Here is a 23,849-nt window from a genome sequence, read left to right on the forward strand (position 1 = left end):
AGCCCCTCCCTCATCACGTGTGTGTGTGTGTGTGCGTGTGTGTGTGCGTGCGTGTCTACGCGTGTGTGATTTGATTTCCTGTCCCGTTCTTCTCACCGATAGAGAGCGTTGAGTCGAGCGAGCCGGCGGACCTGTTGGATAGACAGAGGTGCCTGGTGGCGTTGGCCTCTCTGCGACATGCCAAATGGTTCCAGGTTGGCGCTCACTTCTTCTCATTGTTATTGTAGCCTTATGACCCAAAACTACATGCCATTTTCCTCAATTTCCTCCTGCTCTCCAAACGCTCAACACCTCATCACGAACATTTACTTATCGTAAGGCTACAAAAGCAATTGTTACACTTTTAGTTTTCTTTTGCCTGTTTTTGTTTGTCCATAACCTGCTTGTCATCATAAAGGATTTGTCTAGTGCTTTCCTGCACCGTATCTTCCCTTCTCCCACCCCACCGACATAAGCCCCGCCCCCTCTTCCATCACCCGCACAACACGGACCAGAGCTGAACACACCTGCACACTCACACACACATAGTCAAGATCTAGAGATTCAGGGGTTAAAGGTTGAGTTTGATTGTTGCTCTCAGCTCATTGGCCGATTCCCTCTGGTTTCCTCAGGCTAGAGTTAACGGCCTAAAGTCGTGCGTGATCGTCTTACGAATACTGAGAGACATGTGCAATAGAGTCCCGGCGTGGGAACCTCTGAAAGGATGGGTGAGTAGTCAGATTGACTTTATCACTGCAAACACTAGAGTGATGGTACGGTAAAACTTTAGGTGTGTAATCTGCCAATGAGAATTCAGTGTATAGAATTTGGTAAGTAAGGATTAATTGACGTTGAATTGTTGAAAATGGGGCTCAAGTGTGTAATGGAGGCACGGCGTGCAGCAATATGGATTAGTGACAAATATTCCCGTATACATTTATTTTTAATCCCACAACTCTAATCTGTACACTGTAAAAAAAAAAAAAAAAAAAGAATGATCAATAAGCTGTGACAACATATGTTTCTACATTGCTTTAACTCAACTAAGTTAAACAATTTTCAATTTTATGTTATACAAGATTCAACTAATTTTTAAGTCAGTTTAATATGTTTAAAGTTGAAATGACTTAAACATCCAACATCTGTTGATTGTATTTAAAAATTTAAGAAAGCAACTTAAAATGCATTCTTGCATCAGAGATTAAATATATAATATTAATATCTTGTTTAAAAATACCTCAAGCTGCCATTACAGTTCAACATCATTTTTAAACTGTTAATGTGGTGAAGACTTTGAAAGTACTTCATTTGTCGTACAAGTTCTTATTGCATATAAAAATTACACAGTACTTTGTCATCCAAAATAAAAATTGAGCAACTGAGCAAATTTTGCACTACTGTATTTTTATATATTTTTTCAAATTTTTCAAAAAAAAATTTCAGAAACGTGACAAAAACACAAATGTAACTTGAGAGCTTCCATATTTTGAAAATAACTTATGGATATGAAGTGTAATTTTTGCATATCTAGTGCCTAAAAATGGTATATATATGTATACAGTGCGTGCATACTGTTAAAAAATACAGTAATAACTGTAAAATTGTGATTATATTATTACAATTTCAAATAACCGTTTCTTATTTGAATATATTTAAACTGTAATTTATTCCTGTCATGGTAAAGCTATTTTGTGTATTTTAGCATGTCTAAACACTTCAGTAGCCAATCAACATCCAGGACTGGATCCGTCCACTTTATAATTATAAATAACTTGTACATTGAGTGATTAAACTGACTGGTTTTTACAATAACCACAGATTTAATCTCTCATCCCAGTGGCCCATGGGCACATTTTGATGACTTGATAGCTCTTTGTGTAATAAATCAGTCTTTGAAAAGTGATTAGCTCTTTTGTCCTCAGCCTTTGGAGTTAATATGTGAAAAGGCCATCGCCACGTGTAACAGACCTCTGGGAGCTGGAGAGGCTCTGCGCCGGGTCATGGAGTGTCTCGCCTCTGGCATACTGCTTCCAGGTATGAACACTTCCACAGAGAAGCCATAAAAATGAGCAACAAAAAAAAACTAATTTTGGAAAATCCATTATAAGTAAAAAAATAAATAAAAAACGGGGGGAAAACAATTGTGCTTCAGACAATTTCATTTTTAGGAGTAACGAATAGGGGGACTTTTATGGTTTTGTAATGTTTAAAGTTGTATTTTTTGGCATAATTAAATCTATATGTGGATCACATGTCACATGCTCCTTCAGAATTCATTCTAATATGATGGTTTGATGCAAATTTCAGTTTTTTCAGCATTCAAAAGAACAGCATTTATTTGAGAGAGATTTACTGTCGCTTTTGGTCAATTAAATGCATATTTTCTGAATAAAAGTATATATATTTTTATGTATAATGTATCAGCTACATGTAAAAAGCTTGTTTACCAGTGCTGTAGGACATTTAGTTTTAACCATTTTAAAATAAAACATTGTCCTAAACTGTATATTATAATCATTTTATATTATACATTATAATAATTTGATTCCTGATTTTTCAAATGTAAACCTAAAGCTTGTTAGACGGTGATGTCAGAGTTTTAATATGAATGCTGTTTTAAATGAAAATATTGAAAAGAGTAAAAACAAAATTGTGTATCAATGGATCCCTCATCATAATAGACTATGAATAAGCCTGAATATGCGCGATAGTATGGGCATGTCCTGTACGGTGTGATGACTGCAGCGGTGTCACTGTCAGATCTGGGTTTCATTTGCAAAGCTCTAGTTCCTGTCTGAGGCCCAGAGGAATAATGGAGCCTCATATATCTACTCTTGACACAACTAGTCCATCCCTCTCTACTCTTATACTCTTTTCTCACTTATTCATTAATAACGAGATGCAGACATTAACGTTTGATTGGCTTGCATAGGAAATGAGCCCGTCCCACAGTGATATATAATCTTATTTGAACATAAAAAAATATATATCTGTATTGTACCTTTAGGGCATAATTTAAACGATAAGGGTTCGCTTAAAGGTTTAATTAACTCCTGACCTGCAGTGATGGGGAGTAACTAAATAATGAAACACTACAGTTTCCAGTAGCTTCCACAACGCTTAACTGTGTCAGTTATATAAATCATGTATTTTGTTATTATATTTCCCGTGTGAATAATGATCCTCTTCTGTTTCCTCTCAGGTGGGCCAGGCCTGCATGATCCCTGTGAGAAGGAGCCCACAAACACACTGTCGGCCATGATGGACGAGGAAGCAGAGGCCGTCACGTTTAATGCACAGGTACTGCCCGTGTGTGTGAGATGCAGGTGTCAGTGAATGACAGAGAGGTGCTTATCTCATCTGTGCTATCTAGATTACTGCCATGTGTCTCTCTCTCTCTCTCACACACACACACACACACACACACACACACACTGGTCTTATCAGTGATTCCGGCTTATATGCACATGATATTACAGTTGGCAGTGAGTCATGTCTCCTTAAATCAGTTTCAACTGATTCATAGAATTGAATCCATGAGCCTCTAACCCCATTTTTGCTGTTGAAGTTTATCTCAGAGGTAGTGTTAAAACCTGTCATAACACTGCCGCAATCATGGATCTTGGAACTAGTCTAACAAAACGCTCTTCAGAATTAAAATCATTTGATTTTATATCATCAGCAAAATCTTCTCAAATATATTGTGAATATTCTGTATCACCCAGCCCTAACGCAGGCACGCACGCACACACACACACACACACACATCCCGATTGAGCACCTTGATGATTGGCTCTCTAATGAGCGTGGGAAAATGATACAAAGTCTGCCTGTGAATCTCACTCCTGCCCTGGGGACTGTGTGTGTGTGTGTGTGTGTGTGTGAGCTGCATCTCTGAGTAGATTTCTGTATTGCTTTTCCTTTGAACACTCATGCAGTCGAGATCAGAATCACAATGTGTCTAATTGTTTTGCAGCAGATCGAAGAGGTTCAGCACACACACACCACTGAATTTTTTTTATATTGCTTAACATTTTTATCATATTGTAGTATTTCCTTGTTAAAAAAGGAAAACAGCAATGTTTTTTAAGCGTATTATGTTTTGGGGAAAAAAATTATTCAATACATTTGTTTTATTCATCATCTACTTTTGTGAATGTGATGCTTTATGGGAATATTGCGGGTGTAAATGAGGATATGTTTTTACTGCAGTTAGCCGTAGTCATAAATGAGATGCATTGCGGTAATATGCCATAGTAACGCCTACCTGCAGAAATACTGCATTCAAGAGAGAGTTTCTGTGGTCACATGAGACTAAAAGATGGTGCTCATAGCTATAATTTACTCTGTGATGACGAGTTCATGAGTTAAAGATAAGCTGCGTGTTTAATCACTGAATTTAAAGGAAGGACAATGTAAATTTTGCCTCATTAAAATGCCATTATTGCTCATTAACCTTAAATGTCACTTAAAACTTTACATTAGGAACAACATGTACTTTGTGAAACTTTCTGAATGTTTACTAACTACAGTCTAGTCATCTTTAATCTCAATGCTAAGCTTGGGAAAGTGGGTAAATAACTATGTATCCAATTTAGCGTATCAAATAAGCATATTAGTATGTTTTCTGAAGGATCATGTGACACTGAAGACTGGAGTAATGATGGTGAAACATTACAAAATCTTACTGAAACCAAACTACTTAATGCTAGTGTATATAACAATTATTAATAACTATTATAATTGAATAAACAATAAAAATATTGAAAAACTGCAAGGAAATTCATATGTAGTTACAGTTTTAATTTATCTACAAAACTAATTTGAAGCATTTAAGTGTGAACCTTTAAAAAAGTCAAAAATAGAAGTGAAGGCACATCGGCCACTAGCAGTGTGGACGGCTTTGTTGATTTATAACGGAACTGGTCTAGTTTTATGGGGTTTATCTGTCTGTGTTAAAAGAGCACGTTCAGCCCTATATCCAACTTAGGTGTGGAGTCTTCCTTTATTTCTTAATTTGTAGCTGCTTTTCGAATGGTAACTCGGTCAATATGTTGGCGATCAGATATTCAATATGTCTTGTACTATCCATAATTGGCTACTCTCTGTGATTGGCAACGGAGGCAAAAGACTCCGGCTATGGATGTGCCTCCCCCTCCAGTTCTCTGTCCCCTCAGACTCGCCTCAGCACAGTTTCCGAAAGATTGTAATTACATCGGCAGATTCTGAGCGCTCGGGGAAGAGCAGCAGTGCTTCGACTTCAGTGATATTTTATGGTGTTTTATACTGTGGTGAATTTACAAGCAAGAAATGCACATTCTGAGACATGAAATGAATAACTAGGAATTTTATTAACATTAAATCACCCTTCTCCCATTTTCACCTCAAAATATTGTTTAGGCTGTGCCTCCCTTGCCTCTTTGGGACAATACTAAAAATACCACTTCAATTTGTAAACTGTTCTGTGATGATATTCGTACAGATGCTCTGATTACTGTAATTAAAGGTGTTTCTCAAAATGGGCTTTCAAATCTTTCTAGAGATACTTTTGGAACCAAAGTTATGGAGCCTCCTAATGGGCTATAACTAAAGTAAACAGCTTTGTCAATATCTGTTGAGATGAGTTAATGCGAGTTAGTTGTAGCATGAATTATTTGTGAGGCAGTCTGCCCCATAATTCCTCTGAACACGGTGATTCAGTGCCCGATGTTCCACATCTACAGGCGCTATCTGGGCTCAAGCAGAGTTATTGCTTTATTATTAAAAGAATAAGCAACAAGTGTGTGTGTGTGTTCAGGGTATGTTTTTAGACCATTTTTTCTAGAGCAGATAATTTAGGTTTGCTCTTTGATAACCTTGATACTAGAGATGCACCCCGAAGCCTAAATCAGAATTAGGAAAGGCACGGAAAATGAGTAACGCATTCTACGGAGCCCCTAAAGGGACATGGTTAGGCTTGCTGCAGTAGTTAAATTACAGTCCATCAGATTTCACTGATCACGTGAAGAGGGTAAGGAGAATGACTGACAGGACAATGGTGGAGGATTTGATGCGCAACAAATCCTGAGTGTTATTGACAAGTATCTTGTCTTGTATAATGTGCGGTCAGTATCGCTGCACCCTATATACAGAGTACGCGTGATCACGAAAGTAAAAAGCAAGCGCTCATTCAAAAGCGATTTCAATACCCTGCATATTGATAGCTATTGCTGATGACCACAAATTATATACAATATAATTACACAACTAGATTATTGCGAGAAAATACAATTCTAGAAGGACTAAGATATATATATTTTTCCATCACCATGTCCCTCTATGGGCTCCATAGAATGTGTAATTTACTTTCTGAACATAGTATTCTGCTTCGGCACATCCCTACTTGATACCTTTTTATCATATCTAATCTTTGTGTGTGTGTGTGTGTTTCAGCATGCTCTGCGGCTTATGGCCTTTGGGCAGATCTATAAGGTCTTAGAAATGGACCCTCTCCCCTCAAGTAAACCTTCACAGAAATACCCCTGGTCAGATAAAGAAGGTGAGCAAACATACCCAATTCATTACTTAAACCTGAAGTGTGTCTTTTTTTCCAATATTTAAATATTCATAGTCTAGTTTCATTTGTAGATATAACTATAAGCGTGTCATTCGTAGGTTGATATCTGTGAAAAGTGTGAAAACTGGCACACTTAAAACATTGATCTATATGTTTGAACATCCTGATCTGCCCGACAACAATAACTTGACTCAACCAATGGTGTTGGAGTTTGAGGTGGGCCTGTCTGATTGTCCAATCAAAGAGAGGAAGTTTTTGAGAAACCTGTTTGAACAGTCATATTTTTTGCAAATCCATTCAGTGCCTCTGAAATTAAATACTTTACCTTTTATTTGTTTTAATAATGTAAATAATTTAGTAATTTTACACTAACATACAGCTCTATGAGTCTGTTTTCGATGTGTTTTAGTAATTCGTTTGTCGGTGTGTTTTCATCGGCACATTAACTTTACTCTTGTGTTGTATCAGGTCTAGGGCTGAAGAGACCTTATGAAGATGGTCTGCTGGATGACAAAGACATCATCAAGAAGATGAAGCGCAACCTGAGAAAAGGTTTGTCTTAGTAATGATAGGCAAATATATTGTCCAGACTGGTTAATTTACTGGTATTTGTTGAGATTGTGGGCATCTGCCATTATCAGTGATTTTTTTGTGTGTGTGTATTTTTATTAAATACTGTGCAAAATAAGTCTTAATTTATGCAGACTTTTTTTTATCATTAAACTGCATTGTGTTTTATGTCACTGCCCTTCATCAACAGATAACGATATTCTCTGTAGAGAACAGTATCAGCACTGGGCATTAGAAAATGTTCTTATTGGTCAGATTTTCTGAAAATGTATAATATTTATGAGTAAGTTATTTTATATTTAATATTTGTTAATACAATATTTTTGTTTAATTTTTAAATGCCATCTGTCAGTTTAATGCATGAATTTAGTACATGATATAATGTGGAAAAATGTGCCTGCCTTAAATATAATCTCCTATTTTTAAACCAGCAAGGACACGCTCATACAGTAACCTGCATTCTCTAGACGTTTATTCTTTATTATTCCCCTGTTTGGCCGTAAAAGCTTTTGTCCTCTTTCTAGAAAGATTACCGCATAACACGTCTAATTTTTCCTCACCTCAGAATTATTATTTTCCTTTGCTGTATTGTACCTCTAATCTCTCACCTGCTTTCTCTTCTGTAAGCTGTAGAGCTCTCACTCGACTCTTTTATTTGCGGCGTCCCTTCCCTCTCGCTCCACATCCTCCTGCACCTCCATCTCTTGCTCTCTCGTACAGGAAGCAGACAACCGTTGGGAAATCAATGGCATTGATTCTTAATTTCTCTTGGAGCCGCGCTACTGTCCCCAGCCTGTGCTCCTCGCTGGACTCAAATAAATTGCTTTCAAAGCAGCAGAATTTCACAATTAGCCAGCTGATGGAACGAAGGGATGCTACAAAGTTAGAAGACGACCTGTGTGTCTAAGGAGCGTTTCCTTTTCGCTATAATTGCTAACGCTTATTTCTCTTCTTTTTCCCTTCTAGCAGTTCTTGACAGCAAAGCAATAGACTCGAATCAACCCATGAACGCTCTGATGCGCTTGAACCAGATCCGGCCGGGGCTGCAGTATAAACTGCTGTCTCAGTCAGGTCCGGTTCACGCCCCCGTCTTCACCATGTCTGTAGACGTCGACGGCACGGTCTATGAAGCCTCTGGCTCCTCAAAGAAGACCGCCAAGCTGCACGTGGCTGTAAAGGTACATCTGGATTTTAGTTTGAGGCGTGTGATTGGAGTGGTGAGCATTACGTAAAGAAATAAAGGATTAATTCACTCAAATTAGTATTTTGTCATCATTTACTCACCCCTGTGTTATTTGAAACCCATATACGGACAAAAAAATGTCCGAGCTGCTCTCTTCCATGCAATGAAAGTGAACGTTGACTGTAAAGCATAAAAAAGGACAAAAAAAAAAGCACCATAAATGTAGTCCGTGTGACCCATGTGGTATTTTATTTATATTATTTCTAGCCTTCTGATACTGTAGCTTTACACACTTGTATGGAAAAGAGCAGCTTGGACATTCTGCCTAGGGTGAGTAAATAATGACAGAGCTTTTATGTTGGGATGAACTATTCCTTTAACAATATCCACAATAAGCCACAGTGCTGGGTTGCCAATTTTCCTGATCCCGTTGATTCATTTTTCCCTTCACGTTCTGCGCTCTCATTGAATAAATGTGGCAAAAAGGTTTAATAATTAGTGCTAGAGCTAGCAATTGTTTTTTATCAATCTGTTGATTTTGTTTTCTTGATTAATCAGATAAAAATGCAAACCTTGTGCATTTTTTTTGGCGCGCATGCACAAAAGGTTTAAAGTCAGAATTAAATGCTGTTTACAACTCAATTTACATTAAATATTATGTATTTTCAGAGTTTCCAGGTGTTAAATTCAGGACTTTTTTAAAAGCTCCAGTTTGCTGTGCTTGTTTGTATGGCTGCACAATTTTGCCATTTTGAAATTATGTATCAACATGACTATAAAATCATAATAATAATAATAATTATTAATATTATTATTATTGCTCAAAAAAATATTAAACAATACATATTTTAGTAAAATAACATAAAATAATAATTATTTTTATTTTACAGTAAACATTTTAAATTACAATATTTGTATCTCAATTTCTTAGTTTTCAAATGTTAAACCATTGAGCTTTTATTTATGAGCGACCCAAACTCATCACATGCAGACCTGGAGTTTGTGTGGAGCAACATTTACTGTGAACCGAGCCGCTCAGAGCCGCTGAAAACACATGGATCGTGAGCTGCTTGTGTGTAAATGAACACAGTGCCGCGCTTCATTCTGAAACACAAAACACATATATTTTATTAATTGAATCACAGCATTTGCGATTTTATAATTGCTCTATGCCATATGTCAGTTTAATTTTGATTAATTGTTCCATTAAAATATTCATATACTACACTTTTTCCAGTGTGATCATATACAGACCTAGTTGTTGTGCTAGTGTTAAGCTCTTATTAGATGTACACTCGGATCGCATGACCGTGGTTAAATTAATCTGTTAGCGGTATAGATGACCCGTCACTGGATAGAAGGTTACAGCTATGTGTGCTTCTCTTCAGGAAGACCAGGAAAGCTTGTTCCCACACACTCACACCAGTGATTCCCAGGATGCAAAAAGGGCTCAAATCTATGTAATCCCAGAGTGCTTGTGAACAAAGGCTCTGGAGCGTAAGACCACACTAATCCTCTTTCTGTGAGCGCAGACATTTAACAGTACCAGCAGCCCCAATTTGGGTCAGACTGACAAATGAACCCTGGCGCTCTTATGGTATCCTTTACCCTGTGTAAACACACACTTAAAGCATGCATTCACCCTAACTGTGAGATATGAGCCATCAATAGCAGTACAAGTGATCAAGTGACAATGTTTTCTTTCTCTATTCATCAATCTTTTGGAGTATTGACTGCTGAAAATTCAGCTCTGCTATCACAGGAAGAAACACATTTTAAAATATATTAAAATAGAAAACAGTTATTTGAAGTTGTAATATTTCATAGTATTCATGTTTTTACTGTATGTCTCATCAAAAAATAAATACTGCCTTGGTGAACATAAGATACTATTAGCATACGAGAGAGAAAAAAACGGTAGTGTATATATAATTAGAGATTTATTTGATCAGTATTCATCAGTATTTTCAATATATATTATTGGCTGACAACTGATATTGTACTAATATATTCTGCAGTTTATGTACAGTATAATATATTTTGTGTATATTTCTTAAGTTATTCAGGATTTTGTTTGGTTAAACATCCAGCTTAATTTGCACGGATCTGTTTTGTGCCTTTTTTTATACAAGCACAGTCTTTTCGAGGTGATGATTTCTCTCTCAATAATGACCTCAGAAACGGTCCAAGAAACGGTCTTCTTTTGATTCCACCGGCTCATGCTGATGATGGCCACAAAGATGAACTGATCTTTCCCAGCATGTCTCATCATTTTGGTGATACTTTCATAACAAAACCTCCAAAACGAGAGACTTTAAAGCTTTACTTTTTTGGATCATTGTGTAATTTTCGATAAAAACTTTAAGTAAAATGAGGACTGATGTGGCATAGCCACAGCCTAAATTGAAAGTTTTGAAGAAAAGGGGCACTAAGAGCTTGCAATTTACACACTACTAAATTGTTTAATGGTGCAACACTAAAAATTAGTTGAAATGTAAATCTACGTATAAACTAAATATTTGCGTAAGCCTCCAACAAGGAGTAATGGCTAGAATAAAATTGAATTGACTGAATTACATCAATAAGCCTTTGTTTTATCTGACAGACTTTAATCCTTTAAACACACATATACTGAAATAGTCCAATAGTCTGTTTTATTTACAACAAAATCATTTTTTACAGTGTATAAACGACTAGCTATGTTCTGCCTTGAGAACAAATGGAGCAACCTAATAAAGTACTGAGTTAGTTACAAACTAGTAGTTACAGTACTAAGCCTCTAGTGTGGACTTTATGTTCCAGTCTAAGTTATTAAAGAAGGCTGATGTCCTGTTATTATGTCATTATGTCCTGTTGGATCTCCATGCTGGATCTGTTGTGTGACGATGTTTTGTGGACGTGTGGTGTAGGTGCTACAGGCGATGGGTTACCCCACGGGCTTCGACACAGACCTGGACTCCATGAGTGCAGATGAGAAGTCAGACGGGGAGGGCAAGAGCGAATCGTCCACTCACTCAAGCAATAACACATCACACTCAGACAACTCCAACACGTTGGAGGTACAAGCACACAAACGGCAAACTCCACATTTACTCAAGCGTTTATTAAATGTTTTTACTGTTCCAGTCAAGTCACATTTATTTAGAAAGTGCTTTATATAGGCTACAATCCAATTGTTTCAATGCAGCTTCACAGTACTAAACAAGAAAATAACAGTGTTAATGTTACTAAGTTCTTCGATTCTGAAACACGATTTCAGCTCTAAAGCAGCTCTACAGAGGACAATAGTATCAATATTCAGCTCAAGTCTGGGTTGATTCAGTTCAATAACATGTTCTGCATCTAGGTGCGAACTCAGGGTCCTATTTTGACGGCCAGCGGGAAGAACCCGGTCATGGAGCTCAATGAGAAACGCCGCGGGCTGAAGTATGAGCTCATCTCAGAGAGCGGAGGGAGTCACGACAAACGCTTCGTCATGGAGGTGGGCCTCAAACACACATGAACCTCTTAATCACTATTCGGCAATACAATACTGTTTATTTATGATGTTTGCTAAAACGAGCAGTAACGCTATTATTATTAGTCATATTTGGAGTGAGGGTTTTGAACAAACCTCTAACCCAGATTTTAATGTTGGATATGAGTGATTGAGATTGAGAATTCTCAATTTTGATTTTATGGTGACTTTAACAAAAGTATAACAAAAAGTCTTGGTATAACAAAAGTCTTAATTATAATTTCAAGAGGTCTTGCTGCAAATTTGGGGACGTAAAACAGGAATCGCAATATGGTTTAATGTGATTATTAAACTTCAAAAGGCTCTAATTTAATTGTGAGTGATGTGAGTTTCAAAGTCAAAAATGGTATGCTAAGTGATTCCTTTTGATCTGCTATTGATGAATTCTGAAAATAATTATGGTGTTAATATTGTAATGTTTTGTAAGTGGCTGTAAGAGTGCTTATCTCTCTTATCTTTTTGAATGAGCCGGGAGCAGTGACGCATAGACATTTCAAAATAAGTGTCCCAGTGTATTTTAGGCTTGTTTATAATTAAGTCTTAAAGTATTATGCATATAGTATTTTTTTCTGGATATTTTAGTATTTTATTTACGAAATAAACTTTTCTGGTTTACTCAAAGTAAACTCTTGCAGCCTCTCTCAGGGCCGACCCGTTACAGGAAAGAACATTATATAACACATTTAATATATGGATTTTACTAGTATCAGCACAACAATCTTTTTATTGCCTTTCTTTGAAAACATTGTCATCATATCAGCAAATTCCAATTTCGATCGACCTCTAAAAAGAAAGCACCTTATCATACACATCATCTCACATTTCAGTCATTGATGGCGGATGTATGATGTAATTTCCTGTTCAGCCCTCCTCATCCTGTGCTCTCGTTGGCAGGTGGAAGTCGACGGGCAGAAGTTTCGCGGCGCAGGGCCCAATAAGAAAGTAGCCAAAGCCAGCGCTGCCCTCGCAGCTCTAGAGAAACTCTTCTCCGGGCCTAATGCTGCTGGAAACAAGAAGAAGAAAATAATCCCTCCGGTAGGTCGTCGGTTGCTTCCATTAGTGATCAATAATGTCCAGATTCAGTGTGTCTCTCCAATAACCAGGGTCAGTGCCTGGTGATTCATGACTGCTGGATTAGATATTCTGTGATAAAGATATCCTGGATGAAACTGGGAACTGCAGACTAACTCATCGTTTTTCTCCAGAAATCAATCTGTGGCAACCTTACACATAAAACACTGGCATTACTGTAGATTCTCAGTGCTCATTAAAGCCTGTGTGTGTGTGTGTTGTAGAGTAAAGGGGCATTAGCTGCAGCTGCTGCTGTGTCTGCCGCCGCGGTCCAGGCCGCACGAGGACGAGGAAGACCCACTCTCACGCGAGGAGCTTTCGTCAGCGCTGCGGCCGCACCGGGATACGTCACGCCAGGTGTGTGTTTGATGACAGTCTTTCTATAGTGACTAAAAGCCTGTTTACTTCAAGTTGACTTTTTTGACTCATGTAAAATTGCATGCAACAATGCATTTCTATAAAAGAAGTCCCAATTTACTTATAACCATCGTTCAAAAGTTTGGAGTCAGTAAGATTTTTTTTTTAAATAAATGAATACTTGTATTCTGCAAAGATTCTTTAAATTGATCAAAAGTGAAAGATATCTATTTCAAGTAAATGCTGTTCTTTTGAATTTTATATTCGTCAAAGTATCCTGAAAAAAATCAGTGTATAATGGTTTCCACAAAAATGTTAAGCACAATTTTTCCAATATTGATAAGAATTTGAGCACCAAATAAGTATTTTAAGTTATAATATTTCACTGTTACTGTTTTAATTATGTCATTTTTTTTTTTATCAATTCAATTCAGCCTTGGTGAGTGCAAGAGACAAAATACATTTTTACAGACCCCAAACTTTTGAACAATAAATAGCTGAACATTTTTTGTACTATTTCGGTTAATACACTGAAAAATAAAAACAATTGTTTTAAATGCTATTGACTAGGAATGCACCCTGAAGCCTAAATCTGAATTAGGAAAGGCACGGAAAATGAGTAACGCATTCTACGGAGCCCCTAAAGGGACATGGTTAGGCTTGCTGCAGTAGTTAAATTACAGTCCATCAGATTTCACTGATCACGTGAAGAGGGTAAGGAGAATGACTGACAGGACAATGGTGGAGGATTCGATGCGCAACAAATCCTGAGTGTTATTGACAAGTATCTTGTCTTGTATAATGTGCGGTCAGTATCGCCGCACCCTATACACAGAGTATGCGTTATCGCCAAAGTAAAAAGCAAGCGCTCATTCAAAAGCGATTTCAATACCCTGCATATTGATAGCAAAATCATTGGAATATATTTTTTCCTCCCATCTCGTATTTTTTTCCATCACCATGTCCCTTTAGAGGCTCCATTGCATCATTTCATTTCTGAACATAGTATTCGGCTTCAGGTACATCCCTACGATTGACCGATACTATCAGAAATCTTTAATTTCGCTGATATGGAACTGATATATTGTGCGTCTCTAATCTCCAAACAATATACAGATGTTTTTTTTTATTTTTTTATTCTGAATTTCTTTTTATTTTTTTCTTCAGTTATCTGAACATTTTTAGGGAATGATGAAAAATGTTTTCAAATATATTCAATAGCTTTAAAGGTGGTATCAGTGATTTCAGGCCCAAAAATATTTTTATCACATTCATCTAATCTTTCCTAACGATCCGCTAGCTGCCCGCCCCATAAGCATGCCGTCAAAAAACGCGTCTCTGTAGGCAGCCTAGGCTCTGAGATCTGCACACAAAAACAAATGGTTTAGCCAAACACTCAAAACCAAAACAAATAGTGTTCCAACCAATCACCGACAGGGGGAGGTTTTGTGCTCGTGCACGGCTGCACGCGAAGTCAGAGCTGAAGAAAAAGCTGGCTCAAAACCTCACAACACCCTCCCCCTGTCGGAGGTGATACCACCTTTAATTAATCGCTTCAATAGCTTTAAAAATGATCTGGTCAATAAGCTTTCATTTTGATGAGAACACCAACTCATGTTGTTTTTAACATGGTATTTTGTCACAACACTGTTTGCATTCATATTTGCTTGTTTATGAGTAGATGTATTTACATATAATCAATTTATAGTTTATATAATAGTATTCAGAAAGGCTCTTTCACATGACTCATGTCAGTAAGATTGTGAAGGAGTCTTAACACTTACTTCCCCATCCGTCATGAATCCCGTGTTCTCACAGGCTTTGGAGCCCCATACGGGTACAGCGCTGCGGCCGCCACTCCTGCATACGGTACGTACCCCTTCCTTCCCGTCCTCCCTTCCTCCAGTCAGGGTCTAGGGTCCAAATCTGCCCCCACTTACTCCCCCATTCAGCTCTCCAATTGGGCTTTCAAACCCCCACAAAGAATCCCGTAGAGAAACGACTCCCTGGACGATGGAACTGAACCATAACCTTTTGGTTCTTAATTGTGGTTGGAGCAAGACTTGCTGCACCTGGCCTGAGTGTGACTTTGCTCGTATAGTCTGCCTGCTCGACGCTTGGCCCGTTTCTCCTGACTCTGGGCGGCTCTCGAAGCGTCAGCGTAGTGCTACTGTCTACAGCACACAGTTACACCATTCAAAGCAGCCGCTGGGCATGATGGCCTGAGAGGAGAGATCACGCTAAGCACAGTTTGAAGACTAGTACTGCGACTAGCTGGCAAATAAGGGACAGTTCACCCAAATATGAAAATTCTGTCATCATTTATTCACCCTCATATCATTTTCAAATCTGTATTTCCTCACACAATTAAAGTCAGCGGGTTCCAAAAAACAACATTGGAATCCATTGAACTTCATTCAAATGGTTGGAAAAAAGGCTTGAAAAACATAAGGGTGAGTAAATGATGACAGTTTAATTTTTTGGGGGAACTATCCCTTTAAGACACCATTAAATAACACTTTAATAGTTCAACCCTGCGCAATCTAAAAACATGTTCGCACCAAGAATGATTTAACATATACTATATAAGCGTCCACTTTAAATGCTTGAGCTCTTTAGAGTCGGGTGGATTCTGATTGGCTGACAATGGGGGAAAATCATTCTGAAAGTGATTCCAACAAAATTGTTATATTTGTGGACTTCACTGTTTTCATGGAATTAGTACAATTATTAAAACTTTATAATTATAGTTAACATTATAGTTATCATCCTAGGTGTGAACAGCCCTTTACTATTTGCTTGAACCGCTCCATTAGTAGCAAAATCCCTTATTTGATTTCTGTACAGGTCAGGGGGCATGTTTATAATATTAAAAGAGATATTTAAAAAATGTAATTCTTATCATTGCTCACCCTCATGCCATCCTCCATCTCTGTGAGTCCATATAATGAAAGGCTGCCGCAGTCTATAATCCACATGACCCCAGTGAAAGAATCAATGAAGCCAAACAATAGGTGTAAGAAAAAAGTTATTTTTTTACTTTCTGTAAATCATTGTGTCTGGTATGAGCGTTCATGAGAGGGACATTGTGTTGTGACTTTAATGCGTTTTGAAGTTCACTTGAGAAGTAACGTGGAAGCACGGAGGACCGCATTTTCTCATGTGAACTTCACAAAGCATGTATGTCACATGTCACATTGTCCCTCTCATGACAATGTACATTGTTATATTTTTTACACACACCAATCATTTGGCTTCAGAAGTCATTGGTTCATCCACTGGGGTTGTATGGATTACGGTCACGATTGCTGTGTGTGGTTTTCATGCGTCACCCGAGCAGCAGGCGTTACATGGACTCTCAGAAATCTTTATGTTTATCTGAAGATGGCTTGAGGGTGAGTAAATGGTGAGAGAATTAACATTTTTGAGTGAACTCTCCCTTTAAATTGATCACTTAATTCTTTTAATAATAAATCACATTATATCAACTTTCTAAATTGGCATCCCCAGTTAATATTCTAGTAAACACAGTATAATCTTCAAACTTGAGTCCCCCCGCCTGTACATCCTAGACTAGAGAAAGCTCTGACTGATGAGAAAAGTGCGCGCAGTAGTTAAGTGTTCATCAGATGTACACTTCAGAATCTCAGCAGTTTCAGCCTCTGTTTTATAGAGTGATTTCGGACATACTGTTACTGCTATACAGTAGAGAAGGCACATTCAGAACAGGTAATTTGTATTATTTATGTAGTATATTTATTAATGTTTTAAATTAGCTTTTTAATTTCTTAAAGTTTAGTAATTTTATGTGCTTTTGTCATTTTTATTAGTTTAAAAAATATTTCTATTCAGCTTTATATTTGGTTCAGTTTTAGTAGTTTTTTTTTAAAAGCAAGTTTAAAAAAGCATTTCAAATTTGTGTAAGTTTTTCATTGAATATTTATATCTATTTTTTATTTTAGCTTTATTTCTATTAAGAAAAAACAAAAAAGGCTTTAATGGTTTTAATTTCAGTTAATAATTTGACTGACCTCGAATAACTGCCGTTTTATGTTTAATATTCATCATGCGCCATTGTCATAACTGGCTGAAACTGCTGCTGAGTTTTGACACAGTTTTTCGTTGTTTATTCCGTTATACTCCACGCAGACACACCGCTCAGGGACGCCCATTCGCACTGCAACTTCTAAACACGCAACTAGAAGAATGCGCACACAGTAAACCGACTTGTAAGCGCCTCTCCGGTCAGGCCCAGATGAAGATGCTTTGAATGAGCCTTATGTGCAGGGGGGACTAGGTGAGGTGGGCTCAGCGGGAACGAGGGTTTGTGTGTTCATTCCTCGCAGGATGAGGGGGGTGGGTATGGGGTTGCTCCCAGCGGCCTGGTCTCTGCCTGCCACATAAAGACTGTTCCTTTAGGTGGAAGGTGAAACCTGGTATTGTGCTGTAAGAGAACAGTGCGCCCCTCTCTTTGACGTCTCTCCGGTTTGGTGCCTGAGAGCTGTGTGCATGCAGTAATTCTCACCAGTCATCTTACGCTGTCCAACCCTCTTCCTCCTGTTGCTGCTTTGGGATTTCTAAATGGGAACGACTGTGAGACTACGACTACAGTTCTATTCACACACACATACACTCACACACACACACACGGCACAGAATGAACACTCCACATAAGAGCGCCAGCCAGCAAATCACTCCTGTAACCCTCCATGTGCCCCGACCCACAATTCAGATATATGGTTCAGACACCACTATTAACTTTATTACTTTCGATTAGATAGTTCTGTCTAGTTGTTAAAACTAGGGCTGGGTGATATATTGAATATTTATGGACATTATTAAGTATGGACGTGAATATCACAATGACATTGTGCTGTTTTTACATTTCTTCAAGACTATGCTAGTAAACTAACCTGCTTATATGTACTGAATGTCGCAACTTAATGCAATAGTGATAAAGACAGATATTTTTATTAGTGTCTCGGATTTAAACCTTTCGGAAAAAAAGTTCAGAATCTCGTCTCCGGAAAACAGTTCTCTTAAAATTAATGAACAAAAACAAGTATTATTCCACTAGAATTTTATTGTATTTTATGGTTTGATTTATACCATGTGAATACAATTTAAAAATTTAATTTTAGTGTGTTAATTTCATAAAAACTGTGGAAAACATACCTTGAATATTTTTTGTTAGATTTATACACTGTGAATAAAATACAATTTATTTTAAGTTTGTGAAAAGCTGAAAAAACTAACTAAAATGTCACTGTATATTATTGTTTGTTAGATTTATACATTGTAAATAAAGCAAAATCGAATAGATAATTATTATTCCTTTAATTTAGTGTGTTAATTTAGTGGAAAACATACCATGAATTCTTTTAACTATAATTTCACTGTATTTTATTGTTTGATTTATACAATGCCGAAATTGGTGATGGTTTGGTTAAAATCTTGGGGACTTTAGAAAAATCATACTTTCCAAGCAAATATATAAAGCCTGGAAAATATTGAAATTATTACACCATCATTCAATGTACAGAATATCTGCGACAAGTTGTTGAAATATCAACCAATCAAATGAAAGATCTGGAGCTGTTAGATTTTATTTTATCTACAGTATATCGCCCAGCCCTACTCATGAGCCATTTTTCATAAGATGACTGAATATACCATGTGGTTCAGCAGGTCAACTGTATGTGTATATCATATCACATGACATTAGCCAGCAGGTACATGTGTGTCATCTCCTATCTGAATGAATGCTTGATTTCTGCCCTCTCTCTTCACCTGACCTCACTCTTCTCCTCCCCTCTCTTGGGCTCATATCCCCATGCTAGAATGAGACTGAATTGGCTCTAGCTTCATTTAAAACAAAACACCCTCAGGTCTTTTATTTTGTCCTGGACTTATGTGGAGTGCTCTTTTCATTTTCTCTCTAGGTTTGCCCAAGAGAATGCTTCTGTTGCCCGTCATGAAAGTGCCCGCCTACCCCGTCCCCCACTACTCTTTCTTTTAGCTCAGGAGTCTACCTTACACACACACACACACACACACACACACACACACACACACCGCGTAAATGTACGTGAGAAGGGGAGGTCAGAGAGCACATCCCTATCACACGCAGGGACAGCTATGAGGGTATATTTGTAAAGAGCTTTTTATTTGATCGTTATCACATTTGTCTTCTGGTTTTAAACAAATACAGGTTTTATGTTCTTCAGAAAGAAAACTTGAAGGATTTGTACTGTGAATTGTTACCTCATTCTTGGACATTTTAAATTATATCAGCCTCTTTTGTTGTTATGGTTTTTCTTGTAGAATGGGAATAGGCATGACAGGCTTACTCAATGTACGGATATCAGGAGCTGTGCTTAAGATGTATAGATCTAATTCAAACTACTGCTTACAAATAAACCTTTATCTTCATCAACTGCCAAGCACTGACTGTTGTATATTTCAGACCTCTTTAGTCACTCGTGTAGCAGTTATATGTTCTTCTGTAGCAGTTTTAGCAGCACTGAATGAACATTTGGTGTAGCTTTCAGATACTTAAAGAAGTTTTAAGGCATGCTCCAGGTTCAATGCGACTTGTGCTCTATGGACAGCATCTTCACATTGTTGATGACCACAGAAAAAAGCTTTGATTTGTCCCTCAGTTTGTAAGTGAAAACTGCTGAAATGCATTTCTGTCAAAGTCTATTCTGAAGGTTTTGTTTTGTGTTTTGTTTTGTGTTTTGTTTTGTTTTGTTTTGTTTTGTTTTGTTTTGTTTTGGTTTGGTTTGGTTTGGTTTGGTTTGGTTTGGTTTGGTTTGTTTTGGTTTGTTGGTTTGTTTTAGTTTTTTGATTGGTTTTGTTGGACTAAATCAAAGCATTGACTGTGTTAACATGTATAATGTTAAAGCTATATTTTAATGTTATGTATTTTAATATAAAAAGTCCAATGCAATAGACTTCCATCAAGTACATTGTGAACACGATTTGTTTTTACAAACTGAGGGACGAGTCCATTCTCTTCTGTGATAATTGACAGCATGTATTGAACCCGGAACATTACTTTTTATTTCATTCTAGCAGCTTGTGTTTCCAGACAGAGCTTGTTTTAAACCGTTGGACGTTTAAGAATATCAGCCTGCAGTTTAGTAGCTTTTTTGGGCAGTTAACGCATGTCGAGATGGCCTTTGAACCCTTTCATGCTGACCTGACCCCTTTTGCTGTCCCAATGAATGAATGGTGACCCTGTCTCGAGCTAGTTATGAAGCTGATTATTCCATTCATAGTCATTAAACATTACCTTGCTGTCTCCTCACAGAAGGTTTGGTTGATCAGGCTCTAGATGTCGACTGAACAGTTAGTAGTAGTAGAGTTGAACCATACAAAGACACACATTACACACACAGCTCAAACACGGCCCCTCACATGGACACACACCGGAGCCTCCAGTCACAGCCTTACAGCGGAGAATCGAAAGCAGCAACAAGGGATCCATGGAGACATGCTACTGAAATGTCTTTTTGTCCTTTTTTGTTTTGACTTCTTGGTGAGTGTCTTATTGTGTGTGAGATGTTATTTCATACTCCTCCAAAGGCCAGCACAAGCGAATTCACATTGAGGTTCACGTGCGCTCACTTTGCTCGGGGGGTCTTTCCTAACCACTGCTATTTTAGTATGATTGAGATAGTGTTTATTAATATTTTTAATGCTTTTTTTCATGTTTATTTAGTTTTTTTTTTCCATTTTTATTTGATTTATTTCTAAATAAAAAGTTTATTTTTTTTATATTGAATTTTATTCATGAGCTTTTTACAAAAATGGTTTGAGTTATCTGTAATAACCCTGTTCCTGACCCTTTGAGCTACAGACGATGCCGCACACCTGTAATATAACATTGGCTTCTGCAAAGACGCCAGTCCCTGTTTCTACAAACGTTCTGGATTTAACGTTCATGAAACATTGACTCCATTGGTTCCCGTTGGATCACGTGGATCAATGCTTGTGCTGGCTTATGGCTGGGTCATGATCATCGCTTACCAAAGAGGAACTCCATCTCCATGGTTAAACGAGTGGTCACTATATTCCCATTCATTGTAAACGGATCCCTCCCATTCGCCATGGTCATCCTCAAGTGTCCACTCAGAACCAATGGCCCGTCCTCTTTGGTAGTGATAGCAGTCATTGTACTATACTCTCTCCAAAATCACAACAGATCTGATTTGTCAGAGTTATGTACTAACTACATCTGTATGGAAACCTCAGAGGTGCCACATACGTTTCACATTTCCTCTGCCTTGTATCAAAGGAATGAGCTCCAAGTTTTTTTCCGTTTTGTCGGAAAGTTAACCGTGCAGCTTAAGTTGTTGATGTCTTTTTTATTAACCTGAGACGCTCCCAGTGCAATGAAAACCCCACGTACAGCCCGAAAGAGCAGAGACCCTAGTATCCACCCCTGTGGCACACCCTAACCCCGTTTCCCTCCTGCCATCAGAATGTATATATATATATATACCGCTGCCTCCTGCCGTGCCGCATCATTAATCGCAGCTCTCTCTGCTCTTGTCCTCACTGTAGGTGGTCTTTTCATTGACAATCCCTTTTACCAGCCGCGGACCATCGCTCCTTTTTTTATTCACTTGGGTCCTCAAGATCTCTTCTCTGACTTCTAGAACCATCAGGTTGTGTGGCTCTAAACTGTCGTACCACTCCAGGCATGACCAGGCTGTCTCCACCGCACAGAGACGGCCCAAACTTCATTCACAAACCCATCCAAACCCAATCTAAGGATCCAAAAATGCACCACTCTTACAAAAGCAATACTCTATTTGACTTGCTCGTCCCGAAAACCGGCTGGGGACCTCGGTTCCTCCTTATATAGCAATACACTTGAACTCTTTTGGGCTTTAAGCTTACTTGAGATGTGAATGTTCGGTTGAGTCTTACTCCAACTTGGCATTGCAATATAGTCATTTTCATTGTATATTCACCACATGTGTATGTGTGGCTATATTATAAATACATGCATATATATGTATGGTCTATGGCACTATAAATATATATGTGTAGATATACCGATGTACTTATGTATATTTATATGCAGTATATATATATATACATATACATATTCTTGGTATTAATTATTTTAGAATTGGAAAGTGATATGTAACCATTATACTAGGATAGAACTTTCTTCCAGTTTTATATATACAGTATACATATATGCTAAGCAATTTAATCTAGTAAATTATTCTTGTGAAAATGCAATATGAAAGCCCTTTTCTTAATCTACCTGTAGTAGATTAGTGATGCTTCCTTCTCTCCGACTCGAGCGGCTTCGCCGTGTCTTTTCGTCAGATCTGCGCGCGCGTGTGCGTGTTTTTGCTCAGTCCACCAAAGTCTGGCGGTCTGGTTGGGTTAAGAGGTCGTCCTCCAAACATCTGGCCACCGTGCCGCCTACACCCACACCTCACAGGCGAACACGCAGGTCTTTCTAAAGCACATCCGACGGCAGATTGGTTTCCTCTTTCTGGCCGTTGACTGGGGTGCATACTCGTACACGTCATCACGGTATGAGGGGCAGCTAGTGTGACCCGGTCACTCACTCACTCACTTCTCCCTGCAAAAGCACAGGTGACTCTCTTAACGCGGCATAGGTGGCCCTTCATTCGCCTTTCCATTCATTCTGTCATTCGTACTTCTCAGGCCTGTTTCACACTGCACACAAAAGGCACATATTTGGACACATTTCAGTGGCCATGTTACAGCATTCACATTGCCTGCACAATCATAGCAGAAGCGTAGCTGCAAGTTTCTGTGCTCTGCCTGTTCTTGCAGAAAAACCTATTTAGCAACACAATATTTAGCATTAAAGGCTTTTATGCAGTTACAGGCACACAAACAGGAGTTTCTATTCAGAAAATCAGACTGAATCCAGATCACTGAAGGAGTTTATAGCTACACTTTGTGTTTGGGTTCAGTTCTGTGTAGAGCAATTTTCATTTTCAGTTTTCAGTAGCTAGCTAACTCCCGATAGCTGTTTAATAGACTCTGGTTGTTATTAAAGGAAATGCTCAATTTAGTCAACCAGAAATCCCTATTTTTCTCAGTAGTACTGCAGTTCTGTGGGTGTGAAAGCGCAATGCATGTTTTACCGCCGCTCACACGTGTTGTGAAACAGGCCTCGGGTTAATGCAGCAGCGAGCAGTCGCTTTTTACTTTTTTGCGTTTTTCTTCAGCAGGTCTGTTGTAGCGCAACTGTAGGCCAACTAATTAATAACAGCTCTCAAAAGACTCCCAGATACAGTACCAACCACAGAGCACAGAAATGGGAATACGCTTGATGATATCAGTTTAGCTGTGCTATATTCAGATTTACAGCTATTCGAAGAACCGTCAGGATTGTTTTACTGTACTCTGAATGCTTATCGTTAAGTAATGAAAGTAATTTTTATATAAAAATGTCCTCCTCTTGTTAGCTTCACATGTACAAGTAGATAATTCAACCAATATCACTAGGAATGTATTGATGTTTGTATGTCAAAGTAGTTTTGATATTTTACTGTGCTTTCAGTAAGCAATTGAATGTCACAATTTCTCACCAAAACCCAAATGTATAAGGC

The 23,849-nt window shown here is 38.0% G+C and overlaps 1 protein-coding gene across 4 annotated transcripts in view; it reads left to right on the forward strand.

The window, feature by feature from the left end:
- The window catches only part of strbp (spermatid perinuclear RNA binding protein), a 104,167-nt gene extending 80,318 nt beyond the window's left edge, over positions 1–23,849 (forward strand). For 2 of the 4 annotated variants that reach the window (XM_081354591.1, XM_081354592.1), the window contains exons 7-19: positions 103–194; positions 612–707; positions 1,902–2,013; positions 3,182–3,279; positions 6,412–6,517; positions 7,004–7,087; positions 8,072–8,283; positions 11,198–11,347; positions 11,635–11,769; positions 12,700–12,840; positions 13,101–13,233; positions 15,052–15,102; positions 21,805–23,849. In XM_081354591.1, the coding sequence (XP_081210717.1) occupies positions 103–194; positions 612–707; positions 1,902–2,013; positions 3,182–3,279; positions 6,412–6,517; positions 7,004–7,087; positions 8,072–8,283; positions 11,198–11,347; positions 11,635–11,769; positions 12,700–12,840; positions 13,101–13,233; positions 15,052–15,102; positions 21,805–21,899 (1,505 nt within the window). In that variant the 3' untranslated portion in view covers positions 21,900–23,849. Of the gene's footprint in view, positions 1–102; positions 195–611; positions 708–1,901; positions 2,014–3,181; positions 3,280–6,411; positions 6,518–7,003; positions 7,088–8,071; positions 8,284–11,197; positions 11,348–11,634; positions 11,770–12,699; positions 12,841–13,100; positions 13,234–15,051; positions 15,103–19,175; positions 19,677–21,804 lie in introns of those variants that run through there. The other 2 variants (XM_081354593.1, XM_081354594.1) reach the window with 1 other exon arrangement.

Source organism: Scardinius erythrophthalmus, assembly GCF_964197995.2.
Source record: "Scardinius erythrophthalmus genome assembly, chromosome: 23".
Classification (NCBI taxonomy): domain Eukaryota; kingdom Metazoa; phylum Chordata; class Actinopteri; order Cypriniformes; family Leuciscidae; genus Scardinius; species Scardinius erythrophthalmus.